The sequence below is a fragment of the Fusarium flagelliforme genome, assembly GCF_020744385.1.
Source record: "Fusarium flagelliforme strain FIESC 12 MPI-CAGE-AA-0113 chromosome Unknown B0J16scaffold_10, whole genome shotgun sequence".
Lineage (NCBI taxonomy): Eukaryota > Fungi > Ascomycota > Sordariomycetes > Hypocreales > Nectriaceae > Fusarium > Fusarium flagelliforme.
The window spans coordinates 119,148-145,543 of record NW_025763512.1 but is presented as its reverse complement, the minus strand read 5'-3'; the positions used below and the strand labels follow the sequence as shown (position 1 = coordinate 145,543).

Sequence of the window (26,396 nt, the reverse complement as noted above, 5' to 3'; positions counted from 1 at the left end):
CGCCATATTATGGATTATATGGAAATAAGCCGCAGATTGACAGTCACTTAAGAAGTGAACAGGGGTATGCGACAATTAGGTATACACGGCGATTAGGAATAGAAGAGTAGGGCAGCTAATAAAGCTATAACCACTTTCTGAACTAGAGATATCGTCTTTGATCTTTGACAAGTCGACGTGTGGATGTACACCAAACATCAACAGATCGCACAGCGCTTCTACCTGTGTAATAAAATGGTCTGCGAGTTTGCGGAAGTTACTCATTGTTATTTGAAAGGTGGAATGAGATACCGTCTCACTATCGTTGCTCCAGTGGAAAAGCATAGATGGTGGTTCAGTGCGTGCAATATTGCGTCCGAAATCTCGAAGGCTTATCAGCTCTGCTAATGGGTATTGTGAGCCTAGAACCATATACTTGGCTCGGACTTGATTAAAGCACTCGAATTGCCCAACGTCTGGCCGCTGTGGGATACCGATAGACCTATATTCGCGTAGAGGCAATGCTCGCTCCAGGAATAATATACGCTGTATATAGATCATTGCTGACAGTTTTGAGCAGTACTGTCGAGCGAGTTGGAATCTCTGACAGTCTGAGGAAAATCCAAGGATGCCGCTGAAATATATCAGCAGTGTAGAGCTTGGTTGCCCATCGAGATAACTTTCGGTACTGAGCGTAACACAAAGCTGAAACGAAAGTGCAAGGAATTGGTCAAATGGAGATGCAGCAGAATCACCTGATATCCTGAGGATGTATCCTGGTGAGTCCCAGCCGCATACTCATCAAAGCCGTTGTAATGACCAGAATCATCATAATCGCTCTCGCGATCCTCGTCATCTTCGTCATCATCAGGCTCCCAAGCCTCAACATTCTCGTCATCTGTCTCGCCGTCCTCGGTACCATCTTCCGCATCTGACTCCTGACAAGGTCGATTATTAAGAGAACCCCTAATAAATTGGCCGCCTATGACACTAGAGCATGTTCCTGCTAGGGGATTTCCCTGCCTCTCCATGACTGGCCAAGTCTCTTTCGTTAAGTCAACGTAGTTCCAAATGCTATGCTCCCAAATGCGATCTAACTGGGTAATAACGTCAGGCTTCATCTTCACGTTGACCATTTCTCAACGAGAGTCATCCGGCATTCGGTAAATGCGCAGGACAAAAGCCAAAAATTGCTTTTGAGTCCTTCGATATCTGATCTCACTACTCCTCTCTACAACAAGCTTGAAACCCAACTCCCGACGGCTCTGCAGTCTTGAGCTAAGCAGCCAGCAGAGAAGATTGTGACTTGTAGCGCGAACCGTATCCTCACAACGGTTCATCACAGAGCCAAGTGCTTTCATAATGAATGAAACCTTCTGTTCATCCTTTCGTGGACTTATAAGGTCCTGTGCACCGCCTAAGGTGCCTTGTCCCAGAGTATAGTCGTTGTCGAGAGAGTGACGGTCAGGTAATCTGGTTAACGCTCGCAGAATATCTCGACGTGAATCCCGATAGATCGACGGCCATTGCGTCCTGTCTAGCCACAAACTTGTAGTAGGGAATGTATTGGTGCCTGCGTCATTGACGGTTGCTCGTGGCTGACTTGAAGCTTCCCGATATTGAGTGTCCCGATCTATGGTTTGTTGTAGATGGATAGATGCCTCAGATATTAGGTACTAGAGCGTTCTTTGTGGCTTCTCAGCACTAGGTCTTACTCCTAGTCCGTTCGTCTGTTCCTTTAATCGTATATTAACCTGGAACCATTTGCTACCTTCACGAGAAGGAAAGAATCATTAACACGCAACATGTTCCTCCTATGGTAGCTCATAAGCGGATACGTGGCAATTCAGTGCTGGTCTTCCCCTGCCTCGTAGGTTTATCCATTAATGCTTTTCAGTGCAATTTTCTTATATCTTTTGGACGCAACGAACAATATGGCCGCAAGCACGACATTTCAAACCATCTGGTTTTGGCGGCGCAAGATACGGGATGGGTTGAATTATGTCCGTTGGGTACTGTAAATAGTGATGTAGGTCGTCCCGACTGTGGAGAATATTCGGAATCTGTTTTATCTTCTCTACCAGCTCCTGTCGACGCTCTGGCTGTATATCGCGATGTCGTGTTCTCAAATGCGTAGCAACCTCATCGACTATAGAGGCGAACCCACAAACCTGACACACGAGACGACGGTATGTAGAGAGAAGAACGTAGGGATAAACTGCACTGCATGGTTCAGATTTCAAGTTTGAAGCTGTGATAGTAACTCGGTAAATAGTAGTAAGGTCTGAATGATGATTGTTCTCTAATTAACGAGACTATCTAGTAGTATGGTGTTACCCCCTTATAGCACTTTACGCGAAAGGACGTGTCGCGTTCTGTGGCAAACCCCTGACAAACCCCTGTTCTGATCAGCACTACTACTCCTGTATATAGTAGAACAATGTTAAATCAACTCTACACCCTGGCAATAATCAACCCTACTAGGTTTAAAGCGGGTCTATAAAACCAACTCTACTAGAGTTGATTTTGGACTGTAGGACTAGGGACTCGTTTTGACGTAACAGCGCGTCGGCAGGATTCAGCAGTGGAAGCTCCCGGTTCCTCAGAAGGCGAACAACTCTACGGCGGTCGTCGATCGGTATGTTATGCCTTTTCCTAAGATGCTCGTTCACTTGGGAAGGCTTGGAGGAAAGAGCAAAGCCACATTGCTCCTGAATGCAGATAAGGAGCTGGGCTTGAGGATCGATTAAGAGCTGGAGGTGGGAAAAGATATTATCATCTGCCATCCTGATTCAGAACTTCAATGCTTAATCGCAAAGTGGTAAAAACGAAGATCAAAAAGGGATAAACTGAATGTGACTACTCGTTGGCTAGCCGGGAGGGGGGTGCCAACTAAGCAAGCTTAGTTGGCCACAAAAGTGTGAGACGGGATAAAAGTGTGAGACAGCCCCGCACCGATCGGTGTCGCGATTTCATCACTTTTGCCCGCCAAAACCAATGAATTCTAGGACACCAATTAGTGAAAATCCAAGTAATCGTGTCTAACTTCATTATGCCTACCGATATCAATCTCAAGGCTGCTCGTGCAGTCGTTCTTTCGCGCCAACACTTCCAAAGCCGCTCTCGTGATGCTTCCTCACAGGCAAAGAAGCCTCTCTCACTTCGTGAAGCTGAAGATCGATATGCCGGCTCTGCTCGAGCATCTATCGCCCGCATCGTGAAGAGGCTTGAGGCTGCGAATTCCCTCGATTATAATGATGTTGTAGAGCCAAAGATGGGCCGCCCGCGTATACTCACGGATGCGGAAGAAGAAGCTATCGTCACATATATTATGTGGATGGATAGGTCAGGTCTGCCGGCTTCCAAGTGGGAAATAGAGGATGCAGCACTTACTTTGCTGCGCCGCCGTGATCCTGAGGCGAAGCCTATGCATAAGATGTGGTACACACGCTTCCGTGAGGATCATCCTGAGCTTGCGAAATCGATATTGAAGTCGAGAGAAGGATCGCGAGCAGGGTATGAGGAGGCAGGCGTTGAGGATACGCAGGAGTGGTTCCAACGACTTGAGGAAGCTATTCGCATGAAGAATATCGGCGCATCGGAGACCTGGAATGCAGATGAAGCAGGAGTTAGAGTCGGTATGTTACGGGATAAAATGGAATGCCTTGTCGTACGCACCAAGAAGAAAGCTTATACAGAGGTATATTCTCCGCAAGATCGTGAGACTTGCACAGTTATCGGCTCAGGCAACGCAGCCGGCGATACAACTCCTCCTTGGCTTATCTTCAAGTCGTTTCCAACACTCGAGTGGGCATATATCGATGCAGATCCTGATATACACTTTGCACAGTCGGATTCGGCGTTTTCCAACGCAGCAATAACGCTGGAGTGGGCGAAGCATTTTAACCGCTGCTCTTGGGAGAAATCCGCAGCTGTGAAGAATCGTCAGCTTGACTTCGAAGAGTGGTTTGGATGCAATGAGCAGCTGCAGGATAAGTATGACCGAGAATATACTCACGATGTGCCGCCGGCTTCATTTCACAAGAATTCGGAGGAGCTGATTTGGCGGTTGCTCGTTATCGACGGATTTTCCGGGCACGGCGCCTTCGAATTCAGAGAATATATGATCAAGTTCAATATTCTCGTTGCATTTCTTCCTCCACATTCTACGCATATCCTGCAGCCGATGGATGTAGGCGTATTCCAATTCCTGAAGGATGCACATCAGAAGAAGCTTCGCGATGCGTTGCGGAAGGGAGATCTCACCTTTGGCCGCCGTGCCTTTGCGGGGGCTTTTCAGGTATGTGCCTTCCAGTTGAGCCTTCTCTTAAATTCGTGCCTTTTCTCACCAAAATCAGGAGATCTTCAATCTCGGCTTCACAAAAGCTCATATCATAAGAGGCTTCGAAAAATGCGGCATCTTTCCTCTCACGCCCCGACCTGCGATAGAATATCTGCTTCGCAAGCAGCTAGGAAAGAAGAAGACCTGCACGCCCGCTCATGCTTCGCTTCTGCCGTCAGAAACACGCTTTCTGAGCGCTTCCGTCACCGCTGAGAGCATCGGCGAGAGATATCACGATATCCTCAGTTCTCCTACACGGCAAGGATTAAAGCATATCCGCAACATCGTTCACGAAGCTGTATTGCTAGAAGATGTTATTCAGAAGTACGTAAACGACCGCAAAACGCGTATCGAGAAGCGATATCACGAGAGAAAGCGCGGCAAGCGTGCAAAGACTGTATCTAACCTTATTCCTCTAGTATCACTGCAGGGACTCCGAGATCAACAGGAGGAAGCTATCGCGGAAGATCGTAAGAAGATGCAGAAGCAGGGAATCCGCAATCTCCGATCAGATCTCATTAAGGAGATGGATCGCCTCAAAGATGAGTGGCGAGCGGATAAGAAGCACATCGTGAACGGATTTCCCAAGAATTTGCGGTTTAAGCAGTGGTTGGAGCACACAGGGAAGAAGGATGACTATCTATCGATGGATACACAACGGTCCGCTATGACCGATGCACTCAAAGAAGAGACTAACGGCTATATGATAGATACTCAGCTTCCTGACGAAGTCCGTGAGTCTATTCGCAAGGCACAGTTTGCACCAAAACCGCTCAACGAGGTAGATTTCAGCGCACTCCTTCACAGCGATGATACAGTCGATTTCCGCCTCACACACGAAGATCCTGATGAGGAAATGGATGAAGAAGAGGATACTCTTCCTCTCATCAATGTTGCCGCACACAAGGAAGTCGTGATAGCCTCATCGCCGCCCAAGTCCCCGAGCTTGCCGCCGTTGCCCGACTATGACTCCCCTCCTCCCTCCACGCCTTGCCCTTATAAACACCAAACGCAGCTACGTGAGTCACTTCGTGAGCTCATCAGAGAGGGAAGAGCCTTCGCGGCAGGAAGCCTGAATGGCCAGGATAACACGGATACAGCATAATTTGTAGGGACTTCAGTTTCCCGGGCCACAGCTCTTTGCCGGCCGCCCCAGTCACTTCCCCCAGCCTGAGATAGTCAATACATCGCGAGAAGCTTCAAACTTCGTTTTTTTCATCAATTTAAACCTATTCCGACATCAGAAGAGCATCTAATGATTGATTTATCGGATTTCGCCACCCAGATGTGATCCTTGTGATCGTCTCACACTTTTATCCCGTCTCACACTTTTGTGGCCAACTAAGCTTGCTTAGTTGGCACCCCCCTCCCGGCTAGCCAACGAGTAGGCGGAAATTACTGTCATTAAACCATCTGATCGGCAGTGACAGGGGTGCGTGGCGTGTACGGGCCATGATTTCGTGTATCAGGACCTGATACGCGGAGTAATTGGTACAGTTGGTTATGGCATCCTCGCTTTAAGCGGGGGGGGGGGGGCTAACCACTTTTATCAACCCGCCGGGTACCGCACAAGACAAGCAAGCATAATAGAGTGAGTGGGTTTAAGCACCTCGTCAGCGCCGATGATAATGATTGGGTGTGTTTGGAGAATGTGCATACTTATTTCTCATTGCCCCGTTTAGCTATTCTATAGCGAAAGCTAATTATACATACTGTTGCTGCTGGGACGATTTGGCTTAGCCACCTGTGGTAATACTGTGAGTTCAACTCCCGCCTCTCTGTCTGTACTACTGGTTTCCATATTCGTTGAGTTGCTTATTATTGTTGTAGTGCTGCCGGTAGCAGAAGAGACACCGTTCACACTCAAGAGCATCTGGTCGGGTATCTCAGTATCACGTCGAAGAGTGCCTCTAGTAGGCAGCGATGTTCCACTACCAACAACAACAGTATCGCTCGTCGGAAAGATGAGCTCGCACCATCGACTAAGTGAAGCCTCATTTATGCCATAGATTACTGCATCGACGATGCCTTGAGAAACGATGCAAGCCTGCAACGATGTGTCAGTATTTGTTGTAGGAGTAGTTAAGATTTTACTGACTTTATCAGCCGTCTGCAACGCAAACGGAGATGGAGCAAGTTTGACAGTCTGATAGATGCGAATAGCTGTAGGTAATGTCCAGAGGAGCAAGTAGACAACAGGGTACATGAGCATTAGTCTCGCAATCTTAAAATAGTTAGCCTTCAAACAAAAGGCATTGAGTAATGTGAGTCACTAACCCTTTGGAGCTTCCGACCAGCGACATCTGATTCATGATACCGCCACGCATCAGGATTCGATCGCATGCCGCTCTGCGTCAGATTCCCAGACGCGTGTTCGGATGCCGAGTTCCCCAGTGAAATAAAGCTCTTGTGCGATTTGCGAAGGATGAAGTAGAGACGAGCGTACATAGCGAGAATGGTAATGATGATTGCCCATCGCGGGACGAAGTTAGCGAGGAGGCGGACTTTGTCGGACGTGAACCAGCACCCTATCATTCATGTCAGTAATTCAATGGCTCGGTGAGGTTTGAGACATACAAGCTCCAATATCACCGTATCCCGCCATCTTCAATCCAATACTCGCCCAAAGAAGGCTTAGCGCCCAAGGTAAACACGCAAGAAAGATTCGCTGGTCTTGGACCCAAGTAGATAACGACTGATGACCTGCCAGTATAACATATGTGCATGTCGCAATCGTCAGCACCCAGTAGTCCGTCTGGATTACAAAGACTTGCGTCATGAACCCATTGAAGCTGCAGAATGATTCTTGTTCATGAGCACCAATTTCTTTGCCATTGATGTTCATGGCTGTGGATGAGAGAAAGTTCAACGCCATCAAGAAGTCGCTGACTGCAAGACCGCTAAAGGTTATTAGTACAGATTGATCAGGATGAATGAGGGACTGTACGCACAGAATGAGCTGATGGCGGAACGATCGAAGACTTTCGAAGCCCTAGTGATAGTAAATATTTTATCAGTGTAATACAAGTGAGGCGTACGAACCACGAAACTGAGTATGATCCAGCCAGCTCCAAGGATAGAAAAGATTGAAACAATCAAAATTATAATGCTTTGAAGAACCATCTGCGAGTGATCTGACGGAGCGGCCAGTGCCTCACGCTGGTAGATCTCCGATGATGATCGCATTCTGTCACTAAGGAACGTTTTAGGCCGACGCTTTTAGTGCTAGGCTGGGGAAAATGAGATCGGCGCATCTGGTTAAGTATATAGGAGGGCCAGATACTCAAAGCTTATGCATGAATGCCATTTCCGTTCTCATTTCAGCTCAGCTCACTATCAAATGAAAGGATTCCTTGCTCAAAGGAGTTATGATAGAATGGCGCACGGACTTTATGACCAGCTCGAAAGTGAAGATCCTGTCAGTCTGGGAAGGTAAGATGGCAAATGCTATGTATCTCCTAGGCACATGCATGGGCTTTCAATCCCTACTATGCTTGTTGTGAGCTAGAACACGACCTTCTGCTTAAGACTGAGGTGCCCCTAACTGTTATCAGAGTTATCAAGACTTCGCTCCTAACCGACCTCCAAGTCAGGCGTGGTTATCGGATATTAACACATCTTGATTGGAGTGATCGAAGTTATTGCTTTTTCCAGAAGTCCCTGGTATCGCATAAAATCGTTGGTGGCTTACTTTAGATGCGGTTTCAACGCCAGGGCTTTATCTTTCTTGTATCAATAACTTGATGTTATTGGTTCGGGCTCCGGAGATGCGAAACTCACCACCTGGGCCCCACTCTGTGACTGATAAGAACTGATGGGCTCCCTGTTCGCACCAGCCTTTCTGGACTCCGTCCTTGCCGCAGCTCCTGTATTCTCACTGAATTCTGACTGTTACTTTGACTTGTGTTAGATATGTCTCGGGTGATTTAATGATTACATTTATACTGGTTCCTCTTTTCTCTTGCAATATCACAAATTGGCTCCTGCCTCGAATTGTCAATCTATACAACTCTTCAAAGTCGACTAACAACTAATCCTCCAATTGAGGCCACGACCCTGGTTCCCGCTGCCGGCGGCCTGCCAATATGATTAAGACGTTTTCGAATCTCCAACCCGGCAGATACTCTGATGAAAGAATGGCCGGCCGCGAAGCGCTGGACGCTATCGATTTTATCATCACTACGTCTTTGATAAGTGGCAACGCCGGTGATAGCATTAGGATAGCGCTGTCGAAACCTATCTATGGTTAGTTTACGAGGGAGAGTCAGAGGCTGATTTCGATATCCTACCAGTGAAACTCCAGACACAGGTAAGCATGCCAAGATTCCAAGCAATATACTCATTGTCCCATCCTGAAGAGATGTTGCGCTCCAGCCAGAAGGACGAAGGGTTCCTGGGACCCATGACCGCAAGGACGACAGCAAAGATGACGAAGGGACAGACATGGAGAACACCAGCAACCAGCTCGACCCAGGGAATGAGCTTGAAAGAATAGACGTTCATCAAGCCATGGACCAAACACATGGCGATGACTAGAACAGATGTGTGCCAGCCACCAGCCACATAGTCAGGGTGGTTGATGGAGATCATAGACTCAAGAAGGATGATGGTGACGTTGGCTATAGCTGCGAGCAATGAGACGTAGCCAAACCATGTTGACCATCCTTGGATCCAGGTAGCGAATCGCTTGACAGATTGGGGTGCCATGTAATATGTCCAATGGTACTGGGCACCTGCTACGGGCTGGATGGATGCCATCTCCCCCAGGGACGCAGCCTGGGAGATGGCAGCAAAGAAGACGATGATGAAACTAAAGAGGAAAGTCTGGGGTCCGCCATTAAAGAGGGCAAAGTACATGTTTCTGGAAGGTACGTGTCAGCATTCTCTCTTGCGACCGAGAGATTGACTTAACGTGAGACAGATCGACTTACGAACACATGCCCTCCCATAGTGCCATATACGTCAAAGAAAAGGCAAATACCTGAGAAACGAAAACATCTTTCTCGTTCTGGTCACCTCATAGACACCAGAGCTCCCCGCATGCCTTGCCGAAGCATCGACGCTCACGGGAATAGGCTGCTGCTTGCCTGAAGGTTCTAGCTTGATGCTATTGCTGCCGGCGTGAGATATATTGAACGAAAGTAACGCGATGCCAGGTTATGCGTGTAATATCGAGGTGCAGGAACACGAACCGGCAGTTCGCATTTGGGCTGGGGTTTGGTATATTAAGGGAGATTCAGGGTAATGAGATAGGCAGATTCTCAGGCTTAAAAGAACGCGAGGACGACTGTGGTTAACTGTAAGGAGGGCCGTAGAAATGGAAGCCCATATGTCAGCATAGGACCATCCGGGAAACGCCCACCCACAAGCGATGCGGCTTGGGGGAGCTATTGCCTGAAGCGAGGATAAATACTGCAAGAAGTTGAGCGGGTCGAGGCTTAAGTTAGGCGAGGTGAGATTGCCGTGAATAGACCGGCGATGCTAGAGGCTGATGCTGGAGATTGAGCGGCTGGACGGAGGCCTGAGCACCTGGCTGCTGACTGTGGCGGCGCTGATCACTTCCGATTGGTAACAATGTGGGCCCTCTTAACATCCGCTAAAGCTACAGCTTGGAGCCAGTGGAGTGGACTCAAAGAAAGCTTTGGAGAGGTGCTTGCAGGGACCAGCCTTTTCGAACCAACAGACAAATTATTAAAATATCATCTATCTCCTATTCCTTTTGAGGCTTCTAGTCTTGAAAATAGCTAAGAAACAAACATTCTGCACGTCGTAAAAAATGGCTGTTCAGCTCCTGTGTCTGTCTGACTACGCCACGCAAGCAGTTGCACAGGGGTTCTATTGTCATCACCAAGCGCGCCATGACAATGCATAGATCGACGACCTCTTCAGCATCTCATAGGCCACTTCATCTTTTGGATGATCCCCACTCCGGAGACGGGATTATAAAGTAGGCAACAACTGAAGAAGCTTAAAGCGTGGATACATAGGTCGGAGATAGAGTAGGTATCTTTGTTCCTTTGATATGAGAAGGCCACTGGTTACATGGCATCCGGCATAATGAGGAAATGTCGTCAGACAGCTTGAGATCGAAACTGACTAGGATTTCTGGAAGGTGGAAAATCATGCAATGTGCTGGAGCGTCTCATTTGAACCGCGGCTCAACATGTATGCATGTCTCAGCCACAATAGCCAGATCCCCTGTTTCTTTTGATATTTATTGTGGCTTCCCCAAATTAACATTAGATGCAACTCTGTTTGGTTCTTTTTCATTGACATCCCGCCCTGGTTCCTGACTTGAAGACAACACACAAGCCTCTGTGCTGACGAGTATAAAACTCGGTCTTCGAATAGTCGGGAACAAATACTACGAAAACGACGGGCCTACTCCATTCAAGGCCAATTTAGACGACACGACATGGCCACAAAGTCTCAGGCGGCTCCGCCGTTCTATCCTCTGACGGAGGATAACCATGCAGCCCTCGTGGTGGTGACAGCCGTCATCTTTCTCATCTACGCTATCCCCGGCATTATTGGCAAGCTGATCATTCGGTTGAACATTAAGTCTATGAATGACTTCGACCTAGGATCACTTGCAGCGGCTCTGATTTACTTTGTTCAAACAGCCTGCGTTGTTGCTGCTTGCAATAACGGATTAGGTGAACATCGCGATGCTATCTCAGAAAATGGCTTCAATCATTTCAGCAAGGTGGGGAAAATTGTTCGTCAAGGAATAGCCCTATTAAAATATCGCTAGTTGATGTACGCATCGCGCATGCTCGGGATACTCGTCCATGCCACGACAAAGGATTCTCTCGGTCTTCTAATCCGACAAATCGATAAGCAAGGAGGGTTAAATCTTGCTAATATGATCCTCGGTGGTATCATCACTGCATGGGAAATCTCTGGCATATTTGCGACCGCTTTCCAATGTCCTATGCCGCAGCCATGGCTTGCCGATAACAAACAGCAGTGTCCAAACCAAGGACCGATTTTTCTCTACAACGGCATCATGATCATCTTGACCGACATTGCTTTATGCATTCTCCCCATTGCAATAATGTGGGAGGTTCAAACATCAGTCCGAAGAAAGATCATCGTCATGGCGCTTTTTGGCACTCGACTCATCGTGCCAATTATCACGATACCCGAGCTTACACACGCGAGATACATGTTTGGCGACTCCGACGACATGACTTGGAATTCTGTGTCGATGATGATCTGGGACAAATTGCCCTTGGTTTTTCTGTCCTTACGGGCTGCATTCCCAGTCTCAAGGGAGTCATCGACAGTCTTTTAGGAGCAACCACCGTCGCTACCATTAACACACCATACGAACTCAAATATAGCGGCAATGGAACTGACCTTGAGATGACGGCCCTATCCGACTCAAGAGCTAGACAAACACCCAAGCAAGGTAGCGGGCTGGGCAGCGCCTTGAGGATGGGGTCTAGAGCGAGACATAGCGAGCAGCCAATGTGGCGCAGGGACGTCACGGCTGAGGTGCACACGGAAATTGCAAGCGGTAGTGAGAGTGTACGGAATTTGACGGAGGGTGTTATGGTGAACACGGATTTTGAGATTCATTACGATGATAGACATAGTTCGCGGGCTGACTCCATGGGGTCTACTGAAGCTGCATATCATATGCAGAGCAGTTAGATAGATGTCACATTAACAATTGCACATATTCTTCTCTTGGCTCAACCTACTCTCATCATTAACACTTTGCCTTATCCTAGGACATATCCGTCATACTAGAGACACCAGATGCAGCCACAAGCTTTGCCAAGCCCTTGTCGCACGGCAAAGGCGGAGAATAAGCTCCTATTTATTCCTGGGAGTAATTCTGGTTGCCGGTCTTGTGCTGTCTCATCATCAGCCGCACCAAGTCCATGGTCGTGGGATGCTCTGCAAAGCGGCACAGCAGTACTAATTTGTTCTGTAAGCAATCGTCCATGGATCGACCACCTGCCACTGTTCCCGGTTATCGATATTTTCTCCATTTCAGATGCGTTGGTAGCCTCTCTGGGTATGTGAGATAGGACCTAGCCTTATTTCTTTGAGGTTACATTCATATTCGTGCGCCACAACTGATGCCCTCAACCAATGCCCCGTTGGTTTACATAAGTCGCAAGGTATCTCGACAGGTAGGGAGAACCGAGCCGGCTCTGCGGTGGGGTGATTCTTCAAGAGACGACAATAATCGGATGGCTTCCGTCCAATTAGAAATGGATCTTGCCAGGAACCATATTTCCCTCATATTACACAGGCTAATTAATGGCTTGAACTCCCTGGCTCATGGATGGTCCTAGCTCACGAGGAAGTGTGGCCCGTGAATACCCCTGTTCAATAGGACGTCGTTAAACATTGTAAGAACTAATTGTCATGATGACGTTACAAATCTTTGCTTATTCGTCAAAATTCCGACTCGCACTATCCTCTTCCCTCCTCAGGCGCACGTACTTAAGAATCGAGATTCTTCATACTTGACAGATCTGTTGATGATGAGGACTACTGGTAGGATGCACCCGTGGACCCCTGATTTGCTCAAGGTAAGGTTTTGGTTACTCGATGATGCCCGCGTTAGCACCCGCCTGTCTGGTCAAAACGGCACGTTGCATCCGGTCTTTCGATCTCCTGATACGCATGCTGGCCGCAGGAAGAAACGACACCATTTGGGGGTGCTAGGCTTACATACATCGATAGTCTCGGCCGAACAGGGCTAATTTAGGTTCAACTTGTTAAGGGCGTTTATCTTTCGTCCTCTTCTGGACCATAGGGCTTAGGCGTTCGCATGTTTCACTCCAAATGGAAATAGATCGTCACTGTCGTTGAGTTTATGATACAAGCAGCAGCTTTACGCGCATCACAAACCTGAACGCTTCTAGATAAGTTGCTTATAGAAAGTATTTCTACGCAACTCAAGGTGTCAAATAAGTAACCTGTAAACAATCGTGGCCACTCTATGATACACTTGTATTCTGGTAGTATACAAGACCGACTTGTCATTGTTGATAGTGACAAGAAATGCAAGCTCACTCGCCATCACTCTCACTATCGAATGTTCGCCTCTTTTCTCGAAAACATGCATAAGAAATAAATCATTGCCAAAACCTCTCAGGTGTCGGTTTTCCCCTCTCCTCATTTTTCTCTTGTCGGTTGGCGCTTTACGTAATACTTTTAGAATAGAAGCCTTAAGGTGAGTGGATTAAGCGATAAGCATGCACGCACATACACTTACACATGCATGGATCCGGAACGGGAAGCGGTGAGGGGAAAAAATACGTTGATAAGATGGATGGCGGACTATCAGTTGGGATAGTAAATCGAAGCCCCTGATTAGTTGTTGGATGCAGAAAAGGTCGAGTTTTCAAGGCCCATGAGCTTGGGCCAATTGCCAGTTTGAGCTTCCCGCTTCGTGTGGTTGCATTGCAGTTTTAATACTACCCCTGAGCTACGCAAAAATAACAAGAGAAATGGGGAGCAAAGAGAGAACATCGCCACTTGCCAACTATTCCCGGGCCGTCCCTGAGCACGGACCCAACGGGGAACTAAATAACGGTTGCTCTAGCCCCTCCTTAATGGCGGCCTATACCAGCTTGGAGTTACGTAGATCGTGTCATCCTGGTACTGTAGAAGCAAGTCTTCGGTAAATGAAGCCAATGAGGCTTTGTCAATGTATCGCATGGGCGGTGTGCTTCTGGGCCACGTATCGGGTCAGTAATGCTTGAGTACGCGGAAGTACATGTGAGTGATTGGGAGTGAGCCGCCTTGACTGCAAGGCTTGACGGCTGATTTATGTGAGGCTTGAGTCACTGAACTGAAAAGTGCAAACTATGATAATACAAGGGATTCCGGGGAGGCGGCTTCGACGTCGGGGTCCGCAAGCAGAATTCCATATTCTCGAGCTAACCCCTTGGGGAAACAAAAAATTGGACCGCGTCTGCTTTTAAGACAGGAGGGTTGGTTGTGATACATCAGCCCCTCCAAGTGGGAATCCTCCTCTCCATGGCTCACTCTCGAAGAGGGGTTCTTCTTGATACACAGCAGAAACACATATATCAACCCCGTGCGCGTGTAAATGACCGACCAGATTAGTTGTGTCTTAGAAGCCCATTTCAGTCCTCTTTCTGCTTGCCACTCGACGGCACTTGAATATTCTTCATCCTCCTAACATGACCAGCATTACCAAGCAGCCAAACGGGTGGTTAAGCCTCAAGTGGGTTCGCAAGCACCTCTATGAGGGCAGCAGCACTACAAGCCCACATACGGAGGGTAGCTCGCAGAAGGACCCCTGCCAATGTTACGGACACAAGGTCGTGAGATCGGTTAGATCTAATAGATTCTCACCTGGGACTGTTGACGACCAAACCGAACCCGAGACCACCCACGAGGAGACCTACCAGTACCACCAACCCCCCGATAAGATCAGGGTTAACACCATGCCTGGCCCCGAGGAAACCAACGAAAGCATCAAGCCCCGCCTCCAAAAAAAGCAACACCTTGCCTTTCTGTTCCCTATCAAACTTCAACAACTGGAACCCTCATTACCACCGCCCCAAAACAAACCACTTCCTGAAATCCCCACACAAACTCTACCCCGTAAATTGCCAGACAGGGTTGGCCAAAAGGTACAGGATCCTCGACCCCCCGCTCGGAACTCCCCAAACACTACACGAAAAACTATAGCAAACTACTCCCTCTTCCCAAAGCTTGCCGTTAAACCTCCTCCAAGGAGTTCATCCCTTCAACAATCGTCGCGGCCCTATGGGAAAGCCCACAAGTCACAAGGATTACCTTGCGCCAATACCACTGTCACCAAGCAACTTCATCGACATGTCGCTGAACTCTATCGGGGCCCTTCTATGGAGAGGGAGAATACTGTCAAGGAGCTCCGCGATATTCCTATTGAAGAGCTCTTGCCACGGATCACTAGGAGCTCTTCATTTCAAAAAAGTGTCATAGGGTCTAAAACTGCACCTTGTAAAGGGCGAGTCTCTGCCTTAAGAAGTAGTAGATCAGCCAACCACCTTTCTATGCACAAAACCGACTCTTGTCCTAGGTTTACCAAGAAGTCGGTGCCGAATCTTCGGAGAGCAGCCACATGTGAGCCTCTACAACTTCACCAATATCCCCAGGCCCCTAGGTCTCTCGGACCGGCGCAGACTCATTGGATTGATACTCCTGTGCGATCTGTCTTTGACACCGATGACGAGGATAAACATAGTCCCTTTGATTTTCTCCGCATTTATAGACACAGAAGCAACGAAAGCCCGCAGCGATTAAACAAGAATAATCCTTTAAGCTTCAAATGGTGCTATGCGAAGATTGACTGAGCACTAGAGTCGGTCTACAAATAATCTTCATCCTACAAGCGTTTTAGATGGCAGTCAGATTTAATAATAACAACTGCATTTTGTATAATGTACATGATAAGCATGCGCCGTATCCAAGTATACACCGCAAAAATCCCCCCACTGACAACCTTTCAATTTAATCCAGTAATTATCAACCATCAACCATGTCAGACACAAATCCTAACGCCAGAACCCTTCTTGCTCTACAGGCCCTTCAAAATGATGAGAAACTAAGTGCCCAACGTGCCGCAACAATATATAAGATTAATGAGCGACGGCTCCGTCGCCGGCAGAAGGGCATACAATATCGACACGACTGGGTTCCCAAATCGCGTCGGCTAACGAATAAGAGAAACAGATCATAGTTCAGTTCATTCTTGACCTAGATTCCCAAGGGTTTCCCCCGCGATTGTGATGTTGAAGAAATGGCCAATCGACTGCTCGCGGATCACGACGCGCCACAAGTCGGCAAGCGCTGGGCTTCTAACTTTGTCAAGCGACAACCAGAGCTCAAGACGCGATTTCAGCGGAGATATGACTATCAGAGGGCCAAATGTGAAGATCTGACTATTATTCACAATTGGTTCAGGCTCGTACAGAGCACAATCGCGAAATATGGTATCCGATCAGATGGTATCTGGAACTTTGATGAGACCGGCTTTATGATGGGCATGATCTCAACCGGCAAAGTAGTCACAAGTGCAGAGAGGCGTGGAAGGCCAAAATCAGTCCCGCCTGGAAGTCAGGAATGGGTTACTGTAGTCGAGGCGACCAACGTGGAAGATCAATCGATCCCGCCGTTCATCATAGTTACAAGCAAGCATCACCTTCGTAACTGGTATAAAGGAAGCAGCCTCCCGACCGATTGGGCTATCGTCACGACTCCAAATGGATGGACAAATAACGGGACGGGGCACGACTGGCTAAAGCACTTCAATGAGTATACAGCTAACCGATCAGTTGGTTCCTATCGCCTTCTGATCCTCGATGGTCACGAAAGTCATCACTCGGCCGACTTTGAAGCATATTGCAAGAGAAGAAAATTATTACGCTCTGTATGCCTCCTCATTCCTCTCATCTACTCCAGCCTCTTGATGTGGGGTGCTTTGGGCCGCTGAAAAAGGCCTATAGTCGAGAAATAGAGCATCTAATGAGACGTCATGTAACCCACATTACTAAGGTCACGTTCTTTCCTGCCTTTTACGCCGCTCATCAAGCTACTACGACAGAAAGCAATACCAAGGGAGGTTCTAGGGGGGCCGGGCTTGTTCCCTTTGACCCGGAAAGTGTCATCTCAAAGCTTGATGTGCAGCTACGGACCCCAACGCCTCCCGAAGAGGATACCAGCCAGGCTCAACATTAGACCCCAAAGACACCAAAGACTATTAATGAGGCTAATTCCCATTCGGAATACCTTCAAAGGCGAATCAGAGGACATAAAAGTAGCTCTCCAGAGTCTATTATTAATGCTATTAAGTCTTATACAAAGGCATTAAAGGAACATATGCATGAGATGGCCTTATTACGAGCTGAAGTTAAAGAGCTTCGAGAAGGAAATTGTTGAACGGATCGCGTGCGCCTTGATGTCCTTAATTGCATGTGTATTGTCCGAACTCCATCCCCCGCCTTCCTCGGAGAGGGGTCTGCTTATTATGCTTTCCTGAATGGGTCTAGGGTTGCCGACAGCTGACTATTAGGTCACATGATACCCGTACGGCCATCCTACTGTTCAACACCAATAGCTTCATCCTGGCCTCAGGTCAGCGCTTTCAATTCAAGTATATCAATTCAATTCAAGTTAAGTAAGTTCACGGACGATTTTATTTCAAGTAATCAAGTTACACCCCCGAACTTGACTTACTTGAATTGAAGTCAGCGCTGATCGATATACGCTGGTATGGCTGGCGCTAGCTCTGCCCTGGGTGATAAGTTTGTTTATGTCTTAGATTCTATTCGCCAAGATCGGCGTCCCTGAGGCGCGAAACTTTCTATAAATATAACATTTAAACAATTTCCTGCAGCTATTATTCTTAGGTATGATCCTAACGCTTATAAGCTATTGGCAGGCATGATTAGCACCGTAGAGGTGCTTAGTATCATTGCCGTCCTTATTTATACCTCTATCTGCCTAGAGCCCCGCCCCATCGCTTAGCAAGAGGAATTCTTCTGATCATGGTTTTAATTTCTCTGTCAGTCTATTTTGCATAAGTATTTTATTTTTATTTATGGTCAGCGGTATTTCCTGCGATAAGGACGACGTTATGACGATGAGGAGCCGATACGCAGAGTTAGTATGGGGTTAATTAAAACAACTTCTTGTGCCGGGCTGGCTTTGTGTTAATCTCTCTTTATCTTGGTTCTCTTTTACACTCATTTTCTACCCTCGCAGAACAATCTTCGTTTTTGCCACCTCCTCATGGCTCGAATCGCGACCACAACGTCCTGAATCTCAGCTAAGTGGACAGGTTTCATCCAATTCAGTTTGGTAGTGCATGTTTGTAACTTCATGACTTTTATGTCGAACAGTAGGCGTACGCTGAGGTGTCACGTGCGGGTCAGAACCCTTAAGATTACGCATAGAAACAGTAGATCATTCAAGGGCAGACACTGAACAACAACAGAACACGAATACACTGATTTGGGATCAATGGACTGAACACACGTACTGTCTGACATTATCATGCACGTTAAACAGAAAAACTACCGCAATCTACACAGTACCTGCGAAGAGCTAAAATCGCAACAAAACTTCAGCATTTTCAGGCCAACACAAGTGGTGAGAGTTTCGATGCTCAAGACCCATCAGTAGGATCAGCTTCGGTCCAGGCGGTCTATCGTCAACGTTTCTTCGCCGATATGAGACTCTTATATGAATAAAGTCCAAGTGCCATAGATACTCTATGCAAATATATTAGGAGAGCCCGGCCAACTTTCTTCTTGTTGGAATTTGTCACGCTGTGGTCGTCGAGATTCGAGCCATGAGGACGTAGCAAATAGGAAAGTTGCACTGTAGGCGAGGTTACAAATGGCCAAGGAGAAAATAAGGTAAATAAGCTCTTACATAGTGCCAGCGCGGAACAAGGCAGTTGCTTTGATTAACCTTAGGCCGACTTGACATATCGGTTGATCAAGTATCGTATAGTCGTCTTCGTCATTGCAAGGGTTATCGCTGGCCATCCACATGACAAAGATACTCGTGCAAAATGGGCTAATAAAGAGGAACCAGAACCACACCAGGAGGAATTTCTCTTGCCAAGTGCTGGGGCGGCCTGGTTCGGCAGGCTCGGCATATGGTGACTCTGGGAAGATAGTGGTATATATAAAGATAGCGACGATACCAAGTACTTCCACGGCGCTGATAAGGCTAACTAACAGCCTTCGAATATTAGCAGTTTTTCTAAGACCGGTAGCTATAGAAAGCTATTGATAGATGAGACTCACAGAAAGCTTGGCATCTCATAGAGGCTAACCTTGATGAATGGAATCCATGATATTAACATACTGATGATCCAGGGCGTAGCCAAAGCCAGCGGCATAGCTTTGCTGTTGAACTGTTGTCTCAGACCCATCTCGATTGGCATAATTGGAGTTCCTTTCTCGAGGAGAGGGTTGGCTAAATCAGCCTTATGCTCCGAGCATAGCTGACATTTATCGAGCTGTCGTCCCCTGGAACCGGGTTGCATTCCCCGCACTTCATCGCCGGTGCACCGATAAGCTTCGGTGGCTAAGCCATCGCACACCCTTAGAATACTGTGGGGTGACGGTGTTGCATAACCTAAAGAGCCAAAGCCACCATGGAACTACGGAGGTAGGGAAAAAAATATACGCACACACACACATACTATGTCGCGAGCCCTGATTCTCTCATGTGTCTCATTGGATGTGTGTATGTCCTTGGTTTAGTGTTCAGTTGCTTCCCCGCTCTAAGTCCCATATACATCTTTACACTGGGGTCCGACTGGAGTATCACTGCTTTAACGATCGCACGCCCCATTATGTAAAATACATAACTGACAGTCGCACAAACTTACTTGGTCTTTTGTTAAACACACACCTAGGATTACTTATCCAAGCCCGCGATCGCCTTCGACTTAAACCACTACCATAATCTCAACCACTTCATATAAAATCTCACTCACATTGCATCGCGAAGACCTCCAAGTCCTTTCTCTCCCACATCGGACTGGAATCTCTCCAGAGAAAACACGATGCGTCACGCCAAGCATGAACATACCAGCAAGGAAGACCGATTTATGGAGCGCTCGCGCCAGGAAAGCACCTGCTCTGAATGCAGCTGCCAGGGCATGATAGCAGATGAGACCCAAAGATTATGGATTTGTATGCTTGAGGTGCAGCTACGGTATGGGTGCTATACTTCTGCGAGGATGGATATGGCGTTGAATGCTGGTGACTATGGGCTTGACCTTATGCGTAGGTTTTCTCTTCTACAGCGTTTCATTTTCCTCTATTGTGGCAGGGGATTTGGCATTGATTGAGAGCAGCCAACCGATTTATCATTGATACCCTGAACGAGTCTATCGTCGACCTTTCGGACGAGGGGAGGGACATGTTGAACCGCTATCTGTACCCGTCTTCATGTCTGGCAAAGCAGAAATGGAAGTTTTGGAAGAAAAACTAAATCAACCTTGTCTGCTAGGAAGATTGATGTCGGAATATATAAGGCGAATCGTAGTCCGGCTTAACGCCGTTTGTTGCTTGGAACTTGGACCATGGAGTTGGAAAATTAATACGGCTTAATTGATGATGGCACCCGATAAACAGATTGGAGTTTCCCTGTATCTAAGATATACTGATCGTATCAGTAGGGAATTATCACTTCCTGTTTGTACATAAGTTGACGCCTACGCTCATGACAATGTGCCATGATCATTCATTTAACATCTCTCTCAACCCGTCCCACCTAAACCTTTTCCTTCATGAAAGCATGCTCTCAATACTCATACCCGGTGGCTGGGACCCAATAGGCCCACGGGTACCCGTCGCTGTAAGATTTTCCAAACTTTCCAGAATATCTTACCTAAATTTACGAATAAAACTATGAAAACATTTCTATAAGTAGATGATGGCATTTTGAATATATCCGAAGCTTTCTCACGGTTTCAAATTATTTATTGTAATTTATTTGGATTTTCACAACGTCGAGAATTTTATTCCCACGGGTACCCGTAACCAGAAGCGAGATTCTTATGTAAGCGCAACTCTTGAGATGTTTTAGTTCTCCGAATCCTATATATTATTCTGTAAAACTATCTTGGACATCTGAAGTACTATCAAAAGATACTGTAGGCGTTTTTGTTTTATATTTTTAAGATCTTTCTCTGTGTTGTAAAATGAAGAATGATGAAAAACTTTATAGCGACGGGTACCCGTGGGCCTATTGGGTCCCCCGGTGGCTTGATATGGGAGTCATTTGTTCCAAGAACCCCTAGCTCTGCTTGCCGGAGAGGTGGCGACACAACCTGTTTAATCAGCTGACTATATGGGATATAAGTGGTATAACTAGTTGTAGGACAAATACACGAGTTGCATGGACCTGGAAGATGCCGATGCTTCCACATTAACCGTCGCAATCGGCGATGTGAAGGCGATCGAGTCAACTAGCTCGACTGTAACCCTCAATTGTTCACGCCTTAATCCGATAATGAAGATCAAAATCGGTTAGTCCTGCTTATCGGCCGCCTTGTTATCGGAGCAGCGCTTGTGGTCGAGTGGGTGGTGACCCTCGCAGCAACTAAAACGATTAGCGCGACTTAGCTGCATGTCAGACCGGCACTGAAAACTTCCGATGATAGAGCGAGCATCTTGCCAAGGCCGGGCATTTTCGTGCAGGGTGCTAAAGGATTGGCATTTGAGAACAATGGCCTTGCCCTTTCAACGAGGACGGTAAGCACCCCGCGCTAGGTGATTAGGTTTCCACTTATCAAGGACATCCCTCATAGTAAGCTTCAGAGCATGGTGTTTGCACGAAGCGACGTAGATGGTTTCACCCGGTACATCAAATGCGAATTCTTACGTACCTACGGGTAAAATAAACTCAAGTTAATGTGTGGTTGGCTAGCTGCCAGTGGCCAAGCACCATAAGACTGGCCCGTTGAAAATGTTGTTAATTCAGGACTGGTCTAGACTGTTATTGTGAACATCAAGGTTTATTTACCTCACTACATGACGACACTCTTGCGCAATGAGCACGTTGGATGCAGATATCAACCAGTCGTTCCAGGCATATATACATCAGGGCTTGTCTCATATCTCATCTCAATTCGGCCGGCGCAAACCCTGCGCTAAATTCACTACATTACGGTTTCGAACCCCAAGTAGCCTTTTAATCTTATATTTGTAATCAATCACTTCCACTCCAATCCAAAATGGCAGAAAGCGGGGTTGCGCATAAAGCCATATCTGTTATTCTACGCCTTTTTGAATTTGCCTCGGCTATTATTGTCCTAGGACTTCTCTCGCGCTTCTGTTATATGATCAGCATCGCACAGGTGAATGTCGATGGACGGATCATCTATGTTATGGTCGTCGCGGGTATTAGTATTATCTACTCTTTCTTTTTTTGTCCGCCATTTAAATCACTGTTTTTGGGCTTCCCGTTTGACTTTGTACTGTTTGTAATGTGGCTCGTGGCATATTGCCTGCTTCAGACTGTATGGCTCTCTTTCCCATGTTTATATTATTCTTTGGCGAAGACCATCAACTAATTGACCACAAAATTCACTTTGCACAGAAAACGGGTAGTCACACCTGCTCTTCACGCTGGTATTACGATTATTGGGGCTACTATTGGGGCCGTTTCTGGCGAGTCGGTCCCATTGGGACAGTTAACATCAACGGGGCGGGATGCGCACAATGGAGGGCTGTTCTGGCCTTCTCATTCATCGCGTGGTTTCTCCACCTTGCAAGTGGCATTCTTGTAGGTCATTTCCGTGTACCTGCCCCTGGGGTTTAAGAAAACGGAAGAAACTAACGAAACTATCACTAGGGGGTATATGTCTTCCGTACTTATATTAAACTCGATGAGACAAAGCGAGACATGAGATATCGTGCGGAAAAACTCACCAAGTAAGTTCCCCCAAGTGTAGAACATTGTGATTAGGATTCTGGACTAATGATTCTTGCATTTAAGAAGGCATCCTCAAGCACATGACTATGAGCAGGGAATTGAAGGGCAGAATGGCGCGGCGAACAATCTCCAGCCTACAGTACCTACTAACACGGTCTAGCCTAGGCGAGGGCATACAGAGGACTCCGCTGAGGAGAAAGCCACAACTGGCAACACCCAAGTCTATTTTGTGGTTAACGAGATCTGTCATAACCAGTTTGTAATTGGAGAGTTCCAAAGGGACGGAGGGTCTAGCAGACTGAATCAAGAATGTAACGGACGAAGGAGACTCGGACATGTACCTAAGGTATCAGATTTCGTCTTGCGTATCAGGGAGATCATGGAGTCCATCAGAGGCAACGTGACAGTGTTCATTATATTCTCCCATTTCTAGTTACTCAAATCACATGTACAGCAGCATGAAAATGATTAACAGAGTAGCTCCTATGGCCCTCATGAACGGCACCGGGTGCCCTACGCCACTAGTGATAATCTGCTCCGGCTCATATGCTCCCGGCGTCGTCGAGTTCGTCGTGTCGTTCCAACAGTACCTCGCGAAGCAGTCTACACATTTGGATGGCATATCCGTACCTGTGCGGACCAAGCTGCGTGCCAACACCGCGCAGCCTACGCAGGCGGGCCAGTCGGAGTCTATTGTGCCATTGCCCATGGTTGCGACGTTGTATCCGTTACGAATGATCTTGTTCCGCTCTGTATTTCTGTATTCGAGGTCGAAGGTTGTGGAGCTGGATTGATATTTATACGGCGCGTTGGGGAGGTAAATAATCAATGGTCCTGACAGGCTTTTGGAGTCTGTCCCGCATCCGAAGAAGGTCGGACGCTTGTTGAGGCCAAGATTAATAAGCATGTTTTGACCTGGGACCTTTGGGAACTCACTATTCCGTGCCGAGGCGCCTTCCTTAGACCCCTGATATGTTGCCACAAGGGCCGTGCCGTTCGGCCAGCGGGTCTTAGTGTCAGCGGAGCCGTCAACGGCAAAGATGACATCGACCTGGCGGTCAGATAAGATCAATGGATGCAAGGGAATGTTTTCCAAGTTCTCACCCCCGTCCATGAGCGTCAGGATCGTGCTATCCGCGTTTGAGTTGTTCCTGGGATTGTATTTGTAGAACGGGTTGGGCTAGCTGACGATGTCCCTGTTCTCTTCTCCAATATTCGCTAGAGTATTATATTAACATACCAGCGGGCGAGGCCAGCAGCACTCCCTATTTGATCAACCGACCGCATGCCAACATCGTGCACTTTTAAGAAAGCCTGGTGCTGTCCGATCTAATGGTGTTGTGCAATCAGTCAATTGAGTTAACGGCAACCGGAAATTTGACAAGGCAAAACATTGATAGCTTTTGAGGGTGAGAGGCCCTAAAGTCCTCTCCTCTACTAAATTGAGATTTACATCCGAGGCATGCTACCCAAGGCCAAGATTTATCGTCCCCCGGCGATAGTTATGTCACAGCTACGTATTCATCTTTTGAGGACATACATTCCACATCACTTTCGGCTTGATACTACACACACTACTTCGTGAACGTTGCAGGGTCATGCATCATTCGAAAGGCGAGAGATCATACTGTCCAGTAAAATGATGCCAGTTAAAGTAAGCTGTTTGAATTATTCCACTACAGTGCGCTAATGCTCGAGTAGGTTCACGAAAGGAAGGCCGTATTAGATGTAAATTTTCAGCTGACGCACAGGTGGCTGAATCTTGTATTCATTTAACTGTGGGGTAAGCCATCTACTGGAGGCTTAGCAGACTCTAGGAGACAGCTGCGAACACACCATCATCCAACCTTGGATCTGTCCTTAGAGCTGGTTCTATTGGAGCTGTCAGACTTTTGGATAAAAGGCTATTACCATAGGTGGCCAACTTACCAAATACGAAGACAACGACAGCTTGATTTCCCCGCCCGCCCAAGACTTTGACGGTGAAAGCGTCTGTCGCGCAAGAGCAGTCGAATTGGTTTGGCCCGACATAGGGTACGTTCCACAGAAACGTCACCCTGTTGTTCGCCTCGAATCCAACAACTCGGTATGTAATAGAACCCTCAATCCCCCCACCTATGTGGCTCGACTTGCAGCGCATCATGCCGCTTTCCCCTGCTAATATCATTTGCGGCGGCCGTGAATCTGGCGTGTCCATCCAATGGCCATGATCGAGACTCGGGGATTGGGGCTCGATGTTGAGTTCCTCATTAGTATGATTCAGAATTATAACCAACAGCTCCCTCGTGGCCATATTGCTATTGATTTGGGGGCATATACCGACCGGTAGTCTATGCTGGTGCGAGGCGGGCAAGTTGTTAATAGTGAACAGAAGAGAGGAGAGCAAGTGTGCAAATGGTTTAGTTTAGCGAATGTTGTTAAAAGGCATTTTGGCCTAATATAGTGTCCAGTGCTACGCCCGAGGATGTCTAGGCTGGCATTGGCAGCTTGCAACATAGATGTGGGTACTACCGGCTTACCCGTTTTTGATCACACTCACACCACTACATATAAACACATGTTAGTCTCCTGAAGAATCTTGCGAGTATGACACCACACCATCAGCCACGTCAGGTATAAGGAAACTTGCTGCGCTTAGCATCAGCGAAGTTTATTGGCCAACCTGAGTTGCAGCCAGGACCTATAAAATGGGTTTTGCTTGTTCCAAGCTCTTGCGTCCTCCAGGTTCTTGCACAAAAACTATCATCATGGATTACCTCGATCATCAACAAGACCGGAGTCGACACTCCAAGCAAGGGCGGCGATATCATCACCCCCACGGTGATAAAGACGAGCCAGATCACCATCATACTCACGGGAAACCAGTCTATGACCATATCACGGGTAGACATCAGCGGTCAAGGGAGTGGGAACACATCAGCGGTCGGCCGAGTTTGGGGAGCTTAATTAGTGAGACGCATTTACAAACTAATTCGTCTCACCATCAACGCTTGCACAGTACCCCATCAGCTAGGGCGAGTCAAACGAGCCGCCACAGGGCGGTACCGACAGTAAAGAAGCGCAGCAAGAGGGAGCACGCCGTGGGGAAGGGTGTCAGTACGGGAGCGGAAGTGGCATTCCGAATCCGAAATGATAGAGGATCCTGGATTGGCGAGAAGGGGATCAAAGTTGCGAGTGCGGCCATAGCGTCAGCAACCATCGACTTTATGCTGGACACCGATCCAAAGAAACATCCCCTAGCGCATATCGCGGTTTCGATGGTTCAAGGGGCTGTTACAGATGGAATTATGAATGGCGAAAAATAAGGATTTGCCGTTGTAAACAACTATGCAACCGCCGACGGTAAATGCGATGCGGCTGTGGGGGGCGTTATGTTACGAGGCCATGTACACTCTAAATGGCGGACCTACCGGAACCATCCAGTTCCATGTCCTCAACAGAGGGTCTTAGGATCTCGATATGAATCAACTAGGCCTCCCATATGAATTCCTACCTTCACTTTGCGCCACGGCTGACCCTGCGAGCTGCGAGCTGCCGGGGCCTAGAACAAGGGTCGGGAGGGCACCTTGACTCGGAAACCATGTGTTTCTGTTAGTTTCCTTTCACCACCCTCTTACTAGATCTAGCACAT

At 47.5% G+C, this 26,396-nt stretch overlaps 12 protein-coding genes across 12 annotated transcripts; 5 read left to right on the top strand and 7 right to left on the bottom strand.

Annotated features, from left to right (window-relative positions):
- Positions 1-75: 75 nt before the first annotated feature.
- Positions 76-1,571, bottom strand: B0J16DRAFT_419417 (uncharacterized protein; the record flags this gene model as incomplete). The annotated part of the gene is made up of 2 exons (XM_046133829.1): positions 778-1,571; positions 76-613 (listed from the first exon to the last, which is right to left on the bottom strand). Exons 1-2 carry the CDS (start codon positions 1,113-1,115, stop codon positions 76-78), a joined length of 876 nt encoding a protein of 291 aa, XP_045977295.1. The 5' UTR covers positions 1,116-1,571.
- A 114-nt stretch (positions 1,572-1,685) lies between these two features.
- B0J16DRAFT_393500 (uncharacterized protein) lies at positions 1,686-2,261 on the bottom strand (the record flags this gene model as incomplete). Its single annotated transcript, XM_046132063.1, has 1 exon — positions 1,686-2,261. A coding segment is annotated over one exon (375 nt), but the record flags the coding sequence as incomplete, so codon positions are not given.
- A 3,847-nt stretch (positions 2,262-6,108) lies between these two features.
- Positions 6,109-7,507, bottom strand: B0J16DRAFT_393492 (G protein-coupled glucose receptor regulating Gpa2-domain-containing protein; the record flags this gene model as incomplete). The annotated part of the gene is made up of 7 exons (XM_046132062.1): positions 6,109-6,194; positions 6,230-6,368; positions 6,420-6,545; positions 6,599-6,849; positions 6,899-7,221; positions 7,273-7,313; positions 7,364-7,507. 7 exons carry the CDS (start codon positions 7,505-7,507, stop codon positions 6,109-6,111), a joined length of 1,110 nt encoding a protein of 369 aa, XP_045977293.1.
- Positions 7,508-8,187: 680 nt separating this feature from the next.
- On the bottom strand, positions 8,188-9,577 carry B0J16DRAFT_49112 (amino acid/polyamine transporter I). Its single transcript, XM_046133934.1, has 2 exons — positions 9,253-9,577; positions 8,188-9,182 (listed from the first exon to the last, which is right to left on the bottom strand). The coding sequence occupies exons 1-2, from the start codon at positions 9,276-9,278 to the stop codon at positions 8,573-8,575; spliced, it is 636 nt and encodes a 211-aa protein (XP_045977292.1). The 5' UTR covers positions 9,279-9,577; the 3' UTR covers positions 8,188-8,572.
- A 1,005-nt stretch (positions 9,578-10,582) lies between these two features.
- Positions 10,583-11,980, top strand: B0J16DRAFT_393486 (uncharacterized protein; the record flags this gene model as incomplete). The annotated part of the gene is made up of 3 exons (XM_046132061.1): positions 10,583-11,027; positions 11,076-11,558; positions 11,597-11,980. The coding sequence occupies exons 1-3, from the start codon at positions 10,737-10,739 to the stop codon at positions 11,978-11,980; spliced, it is 1,158 nt and encodes a 385-aa protein (XP_045977291.1). The 5' UTR covers positions 10,583-10,736.
- Positions 11,981-14,496: 2,516 nt separating this feature from the next.
- Positions 14,497-15,297, top strand: B0J16DRAFT_252996 (uncharacterized protein; the record flags this gene model as incomplete). Its single annotated transcript, XM_046123111.1, has 1 exon — positions 14,497-15,297. A coding segment is annotated over one exon (801 nt), but the record flags the coding sequence as incomplete, so codon positions are not given.
- Positions 15,298-18,576: 3,279 nt separating this feature from the next.
- On the bottom strand, positions 18,577-19,247 carry B0J16DRAFT_277070 (uncharacterized protein; the record flags this gene model as incomplete). Its single annotated transcript, XM_046123788.1, has 3 exons — positions 18,577-18,685; positions 18,740-19,054; positions 19,120-19,247. The coding sequence occupies 3 exons, from the start codon at positions 19,245-19,247 to the stop codon at positions 18,577-18,579; spliced, it is 552 nt and encodes a 183-aa protein (XP_045977289.1).
- A 225-nt stretch (positions 19,248-19,472) lies between these two features.
- On the top strand, positions 19,473-20,317 carry B0J16DRAFT_359189 (uncharacterized protein; the record flags this gene model as incomplete). The annotated part of the gene is made up of 3 exons (XM_046129638.1): positions 19,473-19,486; positions 19,832-20,109; positions 20,181-20,317. 3 exons carry the CDS (start codon positions 19,473-19,475, stop codon positions 20,315-20,317), a joined length of 429 nt encoding a protein of 142 aa, XP_045977288.1.
- Positions 20,318-21,936: 1,619 nt separating this feature from the next.
- On the top strand, positions 21,937-23,250 carry B0J16DRAFT_351733 (uncharacterized protein). The gene is made up of 4 exons (XM_046129222.1): positions 21,937-22,349; positions 22,430-22,615; positions 22,685-22,764; positions 22,829-23,250. Exons 1-4 carry the CDS (start codon positions 22,065-22,067, stop codon positions 22,923-22,925), a joined length of 648 nt encoding a protein of 215 aa, XP_045977287.1. The 5' UTR covers positions 21,937-22,064; the 3' UTR covers positions 22,926-23,250.
- B0J16DRAFT_359187 (lysophospholipase) lies at positions 23,203-23,879 on the bottom strand (the record flags this gene model as incomplete). Its single annotated transcript, XM_046129637.1, has 2 exons — positions 23,203-23,278; positions 23,356-23,879. The coding sequence occupies 2 exons, from the start codon at positions 23,877-23,879 to the stop codon at positions 23,203-23,205; spliced, it is 600 nt and encodes a 199-aa protein (XP_045977286.1).
- Positions 23,880-24,419: 540 nt separating this feature from the next.
- B0J16DRAFT_351731 (uncharacterized protein) lies at positions 24,420-25,161 on the bottom strand. Its single transcript, XM_046129221.1, has 2 exons — positions 24,695-25,161; positions 24,420-24,637 (listed from the first exon to the last, which is right to left on the bottom strand). Exons 1-2 carry the CDS (start codon positions 25,056-25,058, stop codon positions 24,579-24,581), a joined length of 423 nt encoding a protein of 140 aa, XP_045977285.1. The 5' UTR covers positions 25,059-25,161; the 3' UTR covers positions 24,420-24,578.
- A 351-nt stretch (positions 25,162-25,512) lies between these two features.
- Positions 25,513-26,070, top strand: B0J16DRAFT_277106 (uncharacterized protein; the record flags this gene model as incomplete). Its single annotated transcript, XM_046123792.1, has 2 exons — positions 25,513-25,714; positions 25,775-26,070. The coding sequence occupies 2 exons, from the start codon at positions 25,513-25,515 to the stop codon at positions 26,068-26,070; spliced, it is 498 nt and encodes a 165-aa protein (XP_045977284.1).
- Positions 26,071-26,396: the final 326 nt, after the last annotated feature.